The 15409-nt window shown below is 41.7% G+C and overlaps 1 protein-coding gene across 1 annotated transcript; it reads right to left on the bottom strand.

The window, feature by feature from the left end:
• Positions 1-138: 138 nt before the first annotated feature.
• On the bottom strand, positions 139-14155 carry LOC104067805 (pancreatic lipase-related protein 2). The gene is made up of 12 exons (XM_054071828.1): positions 13615-14155; positions 11845-11999; positions 11066-11191; positions 10023-10157; positions 8709-8817; positions 7430-7549; positions 7218-7340; positions 4737-4852; positions 3309-3438; positions 2919-3030; positions 1596-1760; positions 139-461 (listed from the first exon to the last, which is right to left on the bottom strand). Exons 1-12 carry the CDS (start codon positions 13661-13663, stop codon positions 398-400), a joined length of 1404 nt encoding a protein of 467 aa, XP_053927803.1. The 5' UTR covers positions 13664-14155; the 3' UTR covers positions 139-397.
• Between the last annotated feature and the right edge of the window lie 1254 nt (positions 14156-15409).

A 15409-nucleotide genomic window follows, 5' to 3' on the forward strand; every position in this document is an offset into this window, starting at 1 on the left:
TTCCCCCTTTTTCTTTCCTCCTTTTTCTCTTGTTATCTTCCTTTTCTTTTATTTTTTCCCTTGTTTTTCTTTTATTATTAATTGTTTTGGTTTTTTTCCTGGACGCCGCTCCTATAAATCATTAAGTGTATTTCAAAGTGGAATTGACCGGGATTATTTTTACGCGCGTGCGATCCTGGTACAATACTGTCAGCTGTCATTGTAACTGGGATTCACAGAAGAGTGGATAAAAGCCGGCCACACTAATATGGAAACAGAGCTTTCGTAGTGGACTGGCCCAAGTTTTTCATAATCTATTGAAGGAGTCTTGTGAAAGTTTGCTGCTGACTGAAGAAGTGTCCTCTTCCAGGCCATGAGGGTTACCAGAGTGGGCAACCACAGCGTTCCTCGCGGAGCTTCAGCAAGGCGCCAGGGTTTGCCACGTGCCGGCTGGCACGGTTCCGCAGCCGCAGAACGCAGACCTGCAGACAGAGAAAGAGGTTAAGAAAACATTTTTTGGCACCATAGGATGTTTTCTTAGCAGCAGCTCAAAATAATCAATATAAATCTTATTTTTACTTCACGTTAGGTCAAAGCATGAGCTCTGGTAGCCTGAGAACACAGCATGTCATTAAAGGATTTTTTAAAGAGCTACTAATTGCTGACTAATACATTTTAAGATGTGTTCGCCTTTATGCTCAGGCTCCATTAACATTTTAATTTGGACCAGGAGCGCGCTTTTAAAGGAAACCTTTCACTCCATTTTCCCCACTTCCCACGCTTTGGGACCCATTAGTAGCTTCATTTTGGTTAAAACTAAAGTGAGAGGTGCGCTCCAGAAGCACAGCCAACTGCGGACACCAGTGGTGCCCAGCCCTTGGGACAAGGTTAGAGGCAGCGGAAAGCGAGTTTACTCTTGCACCGTGCAGAGCTGCTTCTGATGTGCTGCGTGCTAACTTGCTAACTACATGCTTGTGGGGACTGCATGAGGGAGAACAGGTATAAACTGGAGGGGGGCAGATTTAGGCTTGAAATAAGGAAGAATTTCTTCACCATGAGAGTGGGGAGGCACTGGCACAGGTTGCCCAGGGAAGCTGTGGCTGGAGGTGTTCAATGCCATCCCTGGAGGTGTTCCAGGCCAGGTTGGATGGGCCTTGGGCAGCCTGGTCTGTTGAGAGGTGTCCCTGCCCATTGCAGGGGGGTTGGAACTGGATGATTTTTAAGGTCCCTTCCAACCCAAACTATTCTATGACTCTATGACTCTAACGCAGATGTAGGCACTCAAACCCACAATTTAGGAGAAAAACTTGTGCTTTTCTTACAAGTGCCGGGCTACCCCCCCCCCCCCCCTCCAGAATTTCAGATTTGATATTTCTGTTCTTTGGGAAAGTCTGTCTGCAGAGCTGAGCTGGTGGGAGTAACTGCAGTCGGCCAAACACCCAAGTGCTGTAGTGAAATTTGGATTAGGCTCTTTTTTCCAATACTTCAACCACTTGCTTTAAGGGATGTGATACCACGCAAAGGTGTATTGCTTTTGTCTCCATTTTTGGTTTGTGGTTGGTTTTTTTTCCTCTTTTTTCTGCATAGAATGGAAGGCCTTTAGATTATGTACTCACACGTTTCCATTTTCCCCAGATATTATTGTGACTTCTTCAGCTCCCATGCAGGCTCGGTGCACATGGCCTAGATGCTTATTCCAGAGAAACTCAGCTTTTGAAACGTTCCCAGAGATTTCTGTATCGATGTAGTTCAAGTATGTGTTGCCTGGTTTAAATGTGCCCCTGCCAAACAAAAAGCACAGAAATGATGCTCTGGGTTGTTTAGAAATGAGGGAAAAATGATGCTACAGTTTAGGCAGAAAAGGAGATGAGTTGTGGGTGCTGCAAGAGTTGAAGCTTTGAATACAATCATTATAATTTTATTACTTTTTATTTCAAGCGCTATCTGTCGAGGATGCTGCGTAAAATTTTGGCTTAGAACATGTTCTTGGAGAGAAGGTTCCTTGGGGAATGCACAGGGCTCTTGGTGTGGAGCCTCACACAGACCTGAGGCGTCCAGCTCAAGCAGTAGCAGATCATGGCTCTGGTCCAGAAACACCAAGTTCTTTCCTTTCTGCTGACTACTCATTCAAGCCATGTAGCAAAGTCTTTTGTAGAGTACTCGGACTGTACCCTTTTTGTACATGAAATATATCACATACTTCTTGGGCGGGCAACCATTGTAACAGAACTAAAGTTAAGATTAAAACACACACACACAAAAATACAAAGTGCATTTCATTTAACCTTTTTGGTAAGGACTAGGAAAGAATGTCTTGCTGACGTTTCAGTTGTTTTCTTACTCCAAATCAGTATTGCTATATTTTTTCTTTCTTCCCTGGAGCAACTGTGGTGGTATGTCTGCTAACATCGTCTCTTCTGGCATGACGTATCCTGAGTAACTCTGAGGATGAAATGTCACTTTGCCTCCCCTTCCCCAGCTTTCCTGGAGCCCCTTTCAGTACTGGAAGCTGCTCTACAGTCTCCCTGCAGCCTTCTCTTCTCCAGGCTGAACAACCCCAACTCTCAGCTTGGCCTCCTACAGGAGGTGCTTCAGCCCTTGGATGATCTCCATGGCCTCCTCCAGACTTGGTCTAATGGCTCTATGTCCTTCCCGTGCTGAGGACTCCAGGACTGAACGCAGGACTCCAGGCCACTTCACACCTTGCTCTTTCTCACTTTGCTATGCTAACTGTCCTCATCAGAAAGAAAAGAAAATACAGAGCAAGAGAGACGGTCAAGCAGATTTTGACCACAATCTGTAGTGTGGGGAACTTCAACCACTTATCAACTACTTTTATTACCAGTTTAAATCACAGATCACATAGAACGAGATGAGATATGTAAAATTCAATACAATAACAATGATAGAGCCATTTGCAACAGTCACATTAAACTTACTTGTCAATTGTATAGGGTTTCCTAATCCCATTAGTTCCAGTCAAGGCTATATCTATTTTTCCCTTTATGGTTTCCGCTGCAGATAGTCTGACACGTATTTCTTTTCGCCAGCCTTTGAAAGGAAAATGAAATAGATTATGGCTGTAAGGCGATTTCTTTCTTAAAGGAGAAACTTCTCATGCATTTCAGTGTCTTTCAGGGAGAGGAAAGGATTGTACAAATGTGGTTGTAAGCAAATAAAATGTCATTCTTTATGAAGGCAAGTATTAGTAGATTTTGTAGTGAGTGCCACTTATTAACACCTGCAGTTCTCTCTAGAAGTGTAATATACTCGTTCACGCATAAAATTCATTGCCACTTCAGAATTCATCACCCAAAAGAAGAACTTACGAGCAAATGGAAAGGAGGCTCCTGTGTTTAAATAAACCTTTTGCTGTTCTTTTTCAGTTTTATGTAAAAACTTATCAGCATGATGCCCCATCAGTGGGCATCCTTCCTTTGGACATGGGAAGCATTCTCCCTGGGGAAAAATAACACGTGTTAAAAGACACTATATTGTTACCTGATCTGTAAAATACAGGTAATATGTTCATCTTTCATAGGGTCCATTGAAAGGTTATCAGTTATTATAGAGCGGGTAATCATATTTGCAAGGAAGGTCTGGCTGGATGTCTCTCTTACATGGTAAAGGTACTTAAGCTTAGGAATACTGAAGCCTGGGATCTCACTGTGGTGTGCGTTCTGCCTGCTTTTCAGCCTTTGTTCCCATGCAGAACCTTAATGAAATTAATCTACATACACAGATCACACGCTCAGGTCAAGACCTTAAGCCCATTAAAAAATATATATTATATAAGCATGTATGTATTTTCAAGGAAAGTGATTTAATTGCAGTTGGAAAAAATAGTATTGCTATTTTTAGATAGTTCCGTTTTGAAATATGGGAGGGTTTGTAGGAACTAGTATTTGTGGATCTTTGGCTTTTGGGGCACTAGATGAATAAAAGGCTAAATGATAATCATAGCTTCTTTGTTATGAGATTGAAAAACACAATTCCTGCACATCACTAAATTGCACAGGGTTCGGGTTTTCAAGTCCTGAATTATATCAAACTTTCAAGTTACATAGCAACACCGGTCCACTAAAAACCCAGTTATAACTGGAATGAAACACCAGCACATCGTGTTGCCTTCTTTCTTGTGTCACCTGAGGGCTGTGTGAGCAATGCTGTGCTGTATAACAGTTCCTCTACCCTATATGTTGTGAATATTTATTATTTATACAGCTGTTTAAACATTTCTGAAATCCAGGGGCTGATAATGGGTTCCACCAGGTCTAGATGCGCTTCCTGACCTATGCAAAACAGGCTGCCCAGTGTGGTTATTGAGTTTCCATCCCTGGAGGTGTTCACGAAGACTGTAGATGTGACACTTCAGGAGATGGTTTAGTAAGCACAGTGATATTAGGCTGATGGTTTAACTCAATGATCTTGGAGGTCTTTTTCCATCTCAACGATTCTGATTCTAACAGGTGGACCCCACCCCTGCCTCTCATTACCCTCTTACTCGTCTCTCCCTTTGTAACTCTTTTTGGTGTTGATATTTGCTGCTTTATTCTTTTTCTAGAATAACTTTTTTCGAAGTTTAACTGCTCCTACATTTCTCCTGGGTTTGGGGTATGGTCTGGATGCGGGTAGTCAGTGGGTCTGCACAGCCTCCCCTGTACCCAGTGATGTAGAGTGTAGAACTTGTCCCAGAAACTATTAAGAGAAGAAGGGCAGGGCTACAATACACAAATAAATACGTACCCAATACTTACCAATATGAAATCTCGGTATGTTTCACACCGGTACCCAACAAATCCATCGGGAGTGATAATACTCTCAGCATAATATCGGAGACTTCTTTTATGTCCACATCCAAAAGTTCTATATGCTGAGAAGAAGCCCAGGTGAAAAAAGATTAAAACTATATATTAACATAGATTCCATGTCAAAACAACACCTGTGGGCCTTTTTTCCTCTAAACATTTGTGCCTGTAATGAAGTTTCATATTTTTAAAAGAAGGTAATAATTAAAAGATGTGAATTATTTGGTTTTATATCAACTACATATATTTTTTCAACAGGGAAGGGTTATGTTCTAATCTGTGTGTTCATGTACTCATCACAGATTTTACGAAGGTGGAGATGCATGAAGGCAGACCTTGTGCAGTCTCCTGCCCTGCTGTGTGTACTTAACTGCTTTTACTTTACTATGAGAACGAAGGAGAACCTTGGAGAATTTCCCTTTTATATTTCAAAGACGGGAATAATTCATAGCTACAGGGTCTGTAAAGCATATAGTAATTACAAAGAAGTACTTTTCATTTGCTTACAATTATCACAACATGGTATTTTGTAAAACCAGGGTTTCCGGTCATTTCTAGAATTAAAGATAATTTAGTAATTATTTTAACTTCAGTGGCTTTCGACGGCTTTAAGCTCTAAGAAAATCTGTGGTCATCAGACAGTGGTGATTCTGTGAAACACTTTGAAAAGCGAGGTGCTTGGCAATGTGTCCTTGATTTTGTCAGAATTATTTGAAACAAAGGCAATTTTCCATCAGAGTGAAATTTATAAGCAGACAGTACAGGAAAGAAGGAAATGGTATTTGGGTTCTGTCTACAGGTCCCTCGTAACAAGTTACGACTTGATGAACTTAGTGGCTTTTCCAGCCTTAAAGATTTTATGATTCTAAGTATTGTCTTCATTGGCTGAGAGGTCTCTCCTTTATCAAAGCACAAATTTAGGTTGTATGAAAATAGGCTCTGCTCTGCTTCAGCATTTGTGAGGCCTCACCTAATCACAGGAGGGAGTCTTGGAGGCACCAAAGGGATTGCAAGCTGGCACAGTTTATAGTGAAATCAGAATTTCACCTGCTGTCAATATTTATGCATCTTAAGGACAGATGGTGTTGGTGTTGACCAGTTGATGCACATTGTTGTTTATATAAAGAGAGGAAACACCACACCAAAATCCCTCTGAAATGTACTTTGGTCTGTTTTTCTTGAAAACAATCTGCATCATCAAGGCTTCCTCTATTTTCTTTGAAGTTCTTACTTTAAATCTAATTCAGAAGGGTTAACTTTTAACTTTAAAAATCTCAGCTCTTACTGCTGACTGACTGTGCAAGTGCCAAATTCGCTTAATATCTATACGGTGACAACATAATACTCCTCTCCTTACTGCATCAAAAGCTGTATAAAGGAGTTACTAAATAGCATTTCTAATGCCCTTCATCCATAAAAGCACTACATAAATGTAAATATTGTCAAAAAGAAGAAAGATGCATGAAGTAAGGTTTAAACAAGATGCAGGGGTTAAGGCTGCCTCTGGTTTTCAGAGCTGCATGAAGAACCAACTCCATCTACTCTTGTTCAAAAGAGCTGAGCTCTAAATATACGAAATTGCAAATAGTCTCCTGAAACGTCCGTGGAAAATATTGAAATTTCTTTTGCTGAAAATGCAGAAATTCCTATACAGTCTGTTTGGAAAGTGGTTTGGTTCTGAAGCCTTTGTGCACAGCCAGCATTCGGCCCTCTTTGTTATAAAGTTCTCCAACCAGCTCGAAGACAGAGCATTTTTAAAAGCCAATTACTTAACTAATGGTAGAGATTGCAGAACGTTCCGCTGTGAATAACTGATGCTCTTATATCTGTAGGTTAGGATCAGAAGACAGGATTTTAGGGATGGATTGTAGTGGATCCCAGGGTAATTCTGGTTAACTGCCCAGCTTTCTTTGAAGAACATGGACTATCAATGCAGCAGTCATTCTATTATCTCCTATATTTTTAACCTTGTGCTGTTTTCTTTGAAGATGTTAAAGCTATTAATGTTGTGGCTGAGTACGTCTGACCCCAGTAATATTGGGACTGATATCTTCCTAGGGAGAAAGGAAGCTCAGATTTTAAAATACTCATTTTTGGATTAGCCTTCAACGAAATTGTACTGGTCCTTCATGTACGGAATTCCCGCTGAGGTCAGGCTGTCAGCACAGTAGCAGACTCTTATAAAGGCTGAGATGAACAAGCCTGTGTGCTGTAACTGAAATTTCCATCCGGAATTTGCCTCGGTTAGCACATAAGAATATTGGAGGGTATTTCACAGGCAGCTTTAAATCTTCCATTTTTGAGCATTCCCTCCCTACTCCAAATCAGAGCTGTACAAATAACACACTCATCCAAAAAGCTTTACCTTAGCCTAGCCTCTATTTCTATCTGTAGCTTAGAGTGAGGTGTTATTCTTTATCATATATTTACCTCTCATAAGGTCATTGATATTCCGAGTTGCAGGAGGGATACGAAGCTGCATGCATCCTGGCATTTTCTTCCCACCATTTGGGTAAAAATCCAGGTGGCCACAAGTCTGAAGAATCCCTGGAGCTGAAATGTTCAGTGAATCGAGGCTGATCACGCTCTGATCCGCTGTGGCCAATCTCTGTGTTGGTGTCAGCCTTTGCGTGAAAACTTACCGAAGTCAAAGAACAAATGACCAGCATGAGTATGAATTATATCCACGAATTTTGCATCTGAAGGATCCAGCCGAACCATTGTTGGAGTATACTGGAAAAGGGGCCCAGCTGGATCCAAACCTAAATAAACAGAGATATGTGTGATTGAGTAAATACTATTACATGTATGTCATCAAATACAGTGTGTGTATACTGTATGTAATAACATTTCTACCTTTACTTTGTATATAAATATCCATTTTGTGGTCCATGACAACCAGCAAAACAAGCAGGTTTTTAACAGAAAGACGGCTACAGGCAATGAAATGCAGTAAAAGGACAGTGGGCGCCTGACTTACTCGTGTGGACCAATCTCATAAGAAGAGGTTTGGGGTTGTTTTTGCATGTTAGTGAGTGATGTGAAATGTTGATGTGACAATTTGAGCGTGGAGATTCATCTGAGAATTTTGATTTGGTCAAAAATCTGTTTTATTTCCAAAAGAGCTTAGTTGAAAATGTTACACATTTCGCTTCAGTGTCAGTGAGCTCTATTGAGGACCAAAGTAACACAATTCGGACCCCAGTTCTCCTAAACTGCTTACATGACTGCTTACTGTGCGCACAGCTGAGCCAAAGCAGTGTGTGTGAAGAGAGAAGAAATAATTAGAGGAGAAAGGAAAGTGGAATACAGCGAGTATCTTAAAAAGTGATGTGTGATTGTGTCATGATGCTGTGTCTCTCTGTGTAGCTACGCGACCAAGTGCTTTCTTCTTTTCAAGGTGTGCATGGCTGTTTACTGCCTCATCCCGACATCCCTAGATCAAGGGGTTTCGATTTTTCACTTCAGATTTTCAGTCTTTTGAACTGCTGAAAAGTCTTGTTAGAGTGAGTTTTTAAAACCAAATATGACAGTGAGTGGCTAATGTTTTACGAGTCTTCTTATTTCGCATGCAATGCGCTATTTTGTTCCTGTTGTTTTATATTACTACAATTATAACCAAGTGTTCCCCGGGGCTTTTCACCCGTAGAAGGTGACCTCTGTTTAGCCACAATCAGGACAGTAAAGCCTTTCTGCTTCTGTTGCTGTCCAACCTTTCTCAGAGCTGTGAACATTGATGTGTGTAATGCTTGGCTTGTGATAGGACGTGGTTTCATTTATGTGCCACTACGCTGGCTGTTAATTATGATAGACCAACACATTGCAGTCCTGACTGTGTGTTTGTAAGGCTGCAATGATTCTTCAGTTCTCTTTTGTTGCATGAAAACAGAATGTTTCATCAGCTGAAAATAGCTTCAGTACCTGTTATTCTTCCAATGCCGGGTTTCCTCCTTCCTGCCTCCCCTGCGGCGTGTGCGCCGAGACTATGGCCGATGAAATGAATGTTGGCAGGAGAGTAGCCATAGTCTTTCTGTAAGATGTACGGAAAGGGAAAAAGAAGCGTGTTAAGTGGGGCCTACAGAAAAGCTGGGGAGGGGCTCCTTGTCAGGAGCGCAGGGACAGGACAAGGTGGAATGGTTTTAAGCTGAAAGACTGTAGGTGTAGATTAGATTTTAGGAAGAAGTTTTTTTACTGTGATGGTAGTGAGGCACTGGCACAGGTTGCCCAGAGAAGTCGTGGATGTTTCATCCCTGGAGGTGTTCAAGGCCAGGTTGGATGAGGCTTTGAGCAACCTGACTCAGTGGGAAGTTTCCCTGCCCATGGCAGCAGAGTTGGAACAGGGTGATCTTTAAGGTCCCTTCCAATGCAAATCAAGGCCCCATACTGTGCCAGGACATGGCCAGGCCAGCAGGTGATGGAGCATCTCAGGTGGAAAGTTACCATTGCAGGTGGTGGGATAACAGAAGAGAAGCCGTTACCAGCTCCCCTCTTTTATTATGCATCTGAAAAGGAGTAACCTCTGTCAGGAATTGTCCCTTATGATAGTAAGAGGGGAAAAGCAAATTCCTGCATGTAGCTCTCATACTTTGCACAAATTACTTACCCAAAAGGCAAACAACCACCCTGCCTCTCTGCTAAACCTGCCTGTCTGGTCAGGACAGAGGAGTTTGCAGTACTTTTATCTGTAGTGTATCCTCTATGTGAATCGAAAGGTCATCCTACTGTGGAGACCCTCCATCATGCAGGTCCTGCAGGACGGGGAGCACCATTCCAGGAGAGCTGCTAGTGTACTGGGCTCAGCTGATGTTCTGTGATGGAAGCCTGACTTTGGCTGTGGGAAAGTCGCTTCTCTGTGCTGTAACCCAGTTCCCACAGCAGGCAGCGTGCTAGACCCATGGAGGGATGTTTTAACCATATCAGCCCTCTACTACTCCTTCACTTCGGCAATTTTGCTAGGCTCTAATCTGATGTCTTATTCGGTAAAAAGCCCATCATGAGCCAAACTTTCCGAAACTGGCCTGTAAGCCTTAAGGGATGTGCTTATCTGTGGTCCAACACTAAAGTAGGTCTTTCAATTTGTGTGAGATTAGAGATTTCTCGTGGCATTTTCAGCTGCATTATTGAGTAGTCCTATACTTCCTGACTCTATTGCATCAAATCTAAAGGTGCCACCCTGAATACAGCCTTTACCATACAGACTATGTGCCGATATTCTTGTTTCACAGATTCCTTTACCTCAAGAAAGTTCACCAGATAGACCAGCTCAGCCCCCACAATGCGGACGTTGTTAACGGCATCAGTGTACAAACCACTAGAACCACCCGTCCAGTCGGTCAAAATGCAGTTCACGTCCTCAATGTGAAACATGAGCTGGTGGAAAACAGGGATATAGTTTAGTAGTGAACAAGTATGGCTGGACTAGAAGATATCACAGGTCTTTTCCAAACTAATGATTCTATGGTTCTCTCTTTAGTGTGCTAATTCCTGCTAATACTGAAGAATCAACACAAGGAGGCAGAGTGGAGGCAGTGATTTGAACAGTGTATAAAACACACAGGAGTTGCTTCAGTCCTGTTTTCCATTCCAGATACCTTAGTTAGCTTTAGGGTGTCAACTCCTCTTAATGAAAGAACCCCAGCTAGAAAAAAAGAGGGTAATATGACTTCTCTTTTATTGTCCAAGCTTTATCCTTCAAAATTTATATGCTTGGATCATCTAAAAGGATTTACAAATTTGTGCTCCTGTGCTTGAATTGTTCAGTCTCTAAGTTAATATATTTTATCTAAAATATTCTACTTATACGCTTCTGGCAACAGAACATTCTGATTTGTCATTCTGAAACAATTTCATTCTTTGAAACGTGTCTGAATAAAATGAAACCAATCTTCCGAACAAAGCACTTTGGTTTTCTTAGATCAAAGGCCTGGCTCAAACTGAAATGTTTATTTTTTACCTTTTGCTGAGGTGAGAAAAGTGACTTTTTTCTGTATTATTGGCAAGGAATTGAAAAATCTATTAATTATAGCTTTCCCTATGGAGGTGAATGCTGCAAAGGGGCATTTAGCAGAAGGCTGAAGCACGTTATACTCATGACTAGGAACAAGAGGGTGGTGTATGTGGAACTGAGCTTCATTCTGAGTTTTTTCCTCTCATATATTCCCTGAATCAATTAAAGAACAGAGGCGTAAATTTCATATGGGAATTTTAAGGCAGTTGAAGTAGGTATGTGGATATTGGCACTCTCAAACACAAATAAAATGAGAACATGCATGCCATACCCTGCACATATTTGTGATCCAGGGCAGATCTGCTCCACCAAGATGCCCATGTATAATGAAGCAAGTTTTCCTGTGCGCGCGAAAGTTTGAAGCTTTAATAGTCAATGGGTTTGTAGCAGAAATTTTCTGTCAAAAACACAACCAACAAACAAAACAAGGATGTGACTGCTCCATCCCAGCGTACGTTTTCATATTCTCCTTCCTTTCTCGCGAATGTGGGTACTTTCTCTTCCGATCTTCATTCTTAACTACCTGCTCTCAGGGGTCAGCGTCGGCCACCACATGAGCAGAGCCTCTGAGACCAAACATATGTGGTTCAGAGGACCTAATAATCATGGGTATGATCCCCATCCCTCAGTTGTGTGTACACGCTTGGAACATGTTTTTAATCTGGAGATACATAGGAGCCAAACGTGAGCTTTTCTTTTGCACTGCCTTCCCTAACTCTGCCTTTATCGTGCTGAACACGAAACTGAATTCGGGACATTAACTCACTGTAAAGAAATACATAAAATATATCCAAAATATATCCAAAACATATCAGATGACTTGTGCTAGAAGGCGGCGATTAATATGTTGTAAATATACCTGGCTCATCAGAAAGCTGAAATGAGGGAAAAGGAAAAGCATAGGAAATTATGATGGACTGTTCACGTGTAATATAGAATTGAGGCTTCTCCTGGAAGACATAAGAGCAAAAATATGGGACAAAAGACACTGTCTGCATAAGTTGTTGAATGTGTTGTATAATACCAGGATTTAAAAGCAAAATTTCTTACTTGATGTATCATGCTGTTGTCTCTAGTGTAAAGAAGGAACTTGGTGTTCACATCTTCTGGAGAGCTGGGCACGCCTGCCAATTGTCTCCCTGGGATCCCAGACCAAGGGGGATTATCTGTAAAGCATCCAACCCTCTCATAGCAAACTTCCCTTCCTGGGGGAGGCAAAGAAGAATGTTAGTGTTCTGGGAACATAGCAGGTGGGGCTGCCACCACTTTACAAGAAGCTGACAGGACAGGGTTTTACCAGGGAAGAAGAAAATGGCTGATTTGGATTATTGTTATTATTGTTTCATTAAACCTGTTCCAGTTTCCAATCCACAAAAGTCTTTCTCTCATTTCCCTTTCCCTGCGTGTACGTGTGTGTGGGGGGAATTGCAGTCACAACTACGTGCGTTTGGCTGTCGATCAGGCTGGGCTGGGGCTAAACCTTTACAGATGGCGCTTGTGTTCCTTTTTCATTTAGGGGTTCAGTTGTGCTCCTGTGCCTTGTGCATGTCGCAGGATCTTGAACTTCAAGACTACTGATTTGGGCTGCAAACATAATGTAGAGCTCACCTTGATGAACTCGGGAGTGTTCATCAATGCAGGATGTTTGGTCGAACATATTCTTAACACAGCTATCAGTCAAACATGATAAGATCTTGATCATTTATGGATGCAGAGAACAAACTGTCTTTTGCTGCCAGTGCAGAGAAGTCCTTCAGTTAGTCCTAATGCTCCAGGGATTACCCAAATTGTTATTACTTGTGCAACAGTTCATGAAGGAGTGTAAAGAAAAAAAAAAAAGGATTAGAACAGCTTCCTCTGGTTGCTCCACAATGTACATGAGACATTTCCCCTATTGTTTTATCATCGTAAGATTTTAGTGGAAACAATGAAGTAGAATTTGAGTGGAAGCCTAGAGCAAAGCACAGCCTTGGAAAGTGTGGTTTGTGCCTGAAGGACTAGAGTTTCCCAATTTCTATTGTGGATTTGATACAGTAATGATGCAAATATGACATAGGGGTGTTACCATTAAATGTCATCCTTACCCACTATTGATAGCACTACAGTTGTGAAACCTCGAATAATTTTATTGCTATTAAAAAGATAGGAGAAACAATGAGGAACTATTACCTAGGAGAGGTGACTGATTTGTAGTACATCAGACTGTGCCTTACTCTTATTTGTTACTCTGTACGAAATGCAGGGGTAGATTGATATACTGGAAATGCATCTAGAGAAAGAGAAGACTTGGCTGTGGAGCTGCAGTTAGAGACTCCAGTCATTTTCACACGCGTCTTTCCTCTGATGCCAGTGACCTTTTGGACTGTGGTTTTTCTGTTTCTCTTTGTTTTTTTCTGTGTGTCTATCCCTGTTGAACTATTCTTTTCTATCAGTGAAGAGGTGTTTTGGACAAGGACTATTACCTTATTCTCTGCATAGCTCTGTGAATAGTAAGCGTCTAGGCTGGCACTACACGTGCTGTACCTTAAATGCTGATGTGGGTTCAGGGAAGGTGGGGGAAGCTGTTGCAGAAGAACTCTCAATTCGCATATAAATATACCTTTCTAATTCCCATTCTGCTTGCTAGCTGCAAAAACCTCAACAGAATTAAAAAGGAATAGGTTAAATGTGAGAAAGGCGTGATGTAGCTCAGTGCTCCTAATGAAGAAGTCCATTAAATCCATTCCAAATCATATCTTTTTTCTAAAACATAATTATTCTAGTATAAGCTGCACACAACAACTTTTAATGTTTATAGATTTTATCAACTATGTGTCTTACCTCTGGCTGCGTCAAGAAGAAAAAGAGTAGTGATCCACACTGCAAACATCTAAAGCAAATAAGAACACGGTTCAAACCTAATTAAAAATAGAATCTGGAATCCACCTAAGGGTTTCCTTGATCCATTAAAAAAATGTCACAGTGAACATAGGAGTATTTCACAAGTTGGATCCAAAAGAATCAACACTTCCTTCAAGATACCAGGGTTTCAAGAAAATACCTTTGGGATTCTTTCTGTTTGCCGTAGAGATTTTTCATACACAGGATGTCCTCTTAGCATCTCTTAGCGATTGTCTACCTGACCTTGACAAACAGAAGCATTTTTTTTTTGTTCTCTAGAGCTGCAACTTACGGGCAAGCAAATGAAATTCCTTAAAGATTTGCCACAATATTCTTTTACAGAGTAAATTTTCTTAGCATCCAATAGAAAAGTTACTTATAGAACAGCTATACAGTGATGTATTAAAAAGAATCCAGGGACAATATTATTTGTGTTTCTAAATCATATAGACAGTCTTGAAAACTCATTTTCATTGTTTTTATCATCCATTATACTGCTTATCAGCTCTGATCTGATTGATTATATAATCACCAGCTGATAGATAAGCATCAGAGTAAATGATGAAGTAAATTTACTTCAAGGCAAAGTAGGGAAAGCCTTTTAGGCTTAGTTTTACTACTACCTATAGTAACTTATCTTCAGAGAAAGGAAGACTTCTTAGAAAACTCTATCAGGTGCTGATCCTCCAATGATTCCTGCACAGGTAGAGTCCTGCATCCCCTTCCTCTCCTCTCCTCTCCTCTCCTCTCCTCTCCTCTCCTCGCCTAGTCCCTGCAGTCCCCTGAAGTCAGTGATAAGCAGTCAGAAGAAAAGAGATCATCCCTATGAAATCCACTACGGGTTCAAGGGTGTCCTGCTCCCATCAGCTCTCCTTCAGCCACTCATCCATTACTCCATACCTTATCATGATGACCTAATTTAGGTTTCTTAGATGCTCTTGTCTCCAATGTATCCCATTTTACCTTGGCGATGCTCAGAGTAAGTTCTTTGGTCCACCTCTCAGCTGATAGCAGCAAACCTTGCAGAAGACCTTTGAGGATCCTGGAATGAAGCAGGAGAGCACTGCACCTGCCTTCTGAGGGCACACAGCAGAGGGACCCCCACTCCACCGCTGCTGCACAACGCTTGTGTTCCCAGCCGCATCTGTGACTTTGCTGGTTCGTGCCGGAAGAGATCTCTTCATGTCAGGCAGGATTCAACTGAGATAACACGAACCAGCTCAGACCAGTTGCTGCGTGACTCCACCTGCTTCATGCAAAGTTTCAAACAGGGTATAATTGTCATTCATCAGTAATTATTTTTAAAGCTAAAAAGTACTGGAAGGTGTGATGTAAACACTGAATAAACACAGAGGCTTTCAGGATCAGGAGCAAAGCCCTTGCCATCAGCTGGGCTGCTCGTTTCAGTGTGATGCCGAGTTGGGATTCAAGCGACTTCACATCACAGCAGAAAGCTATAGCAGAACCCTGATATTAGGAAGGAATTCTTCATGATGAGGGTTGTAAGACAATGGGAAAAGTTGCCCGGGGAAGTTGTGGCTGCTCCATCCCTGGAGGTGTTCAAGGCCAGGTTGGATGGGGCTTTGATCAACCTGATCCCAGTGCAAGGTTTCCCTGTCCATGGCAGGGGGTTGGAACTGGGTGGGCTTTAAGGTCCCTTCTGGCCCAAACCATTTTATGACTCTTAATCCTAATCTTCTGTGTCCTACTCCAGAGCATTAATAGCAAAACCATC

The sequence above is a fragment of the Cuculus canorus genome, chromosome 7 (assembly GCF_017976375.1).
Source record: "Cuculus canorus isolate bCucCan1 chromosome 7, bCucCan1.pri, whole genome shotgun sequence".
NCBI classification, from domain to species: domain Eukaryota; kingdom Metazoa; phylum Chordata; class Aves; order Cuculiformes; family Cuculidae; genus Cuculus; species Cuculus canorus.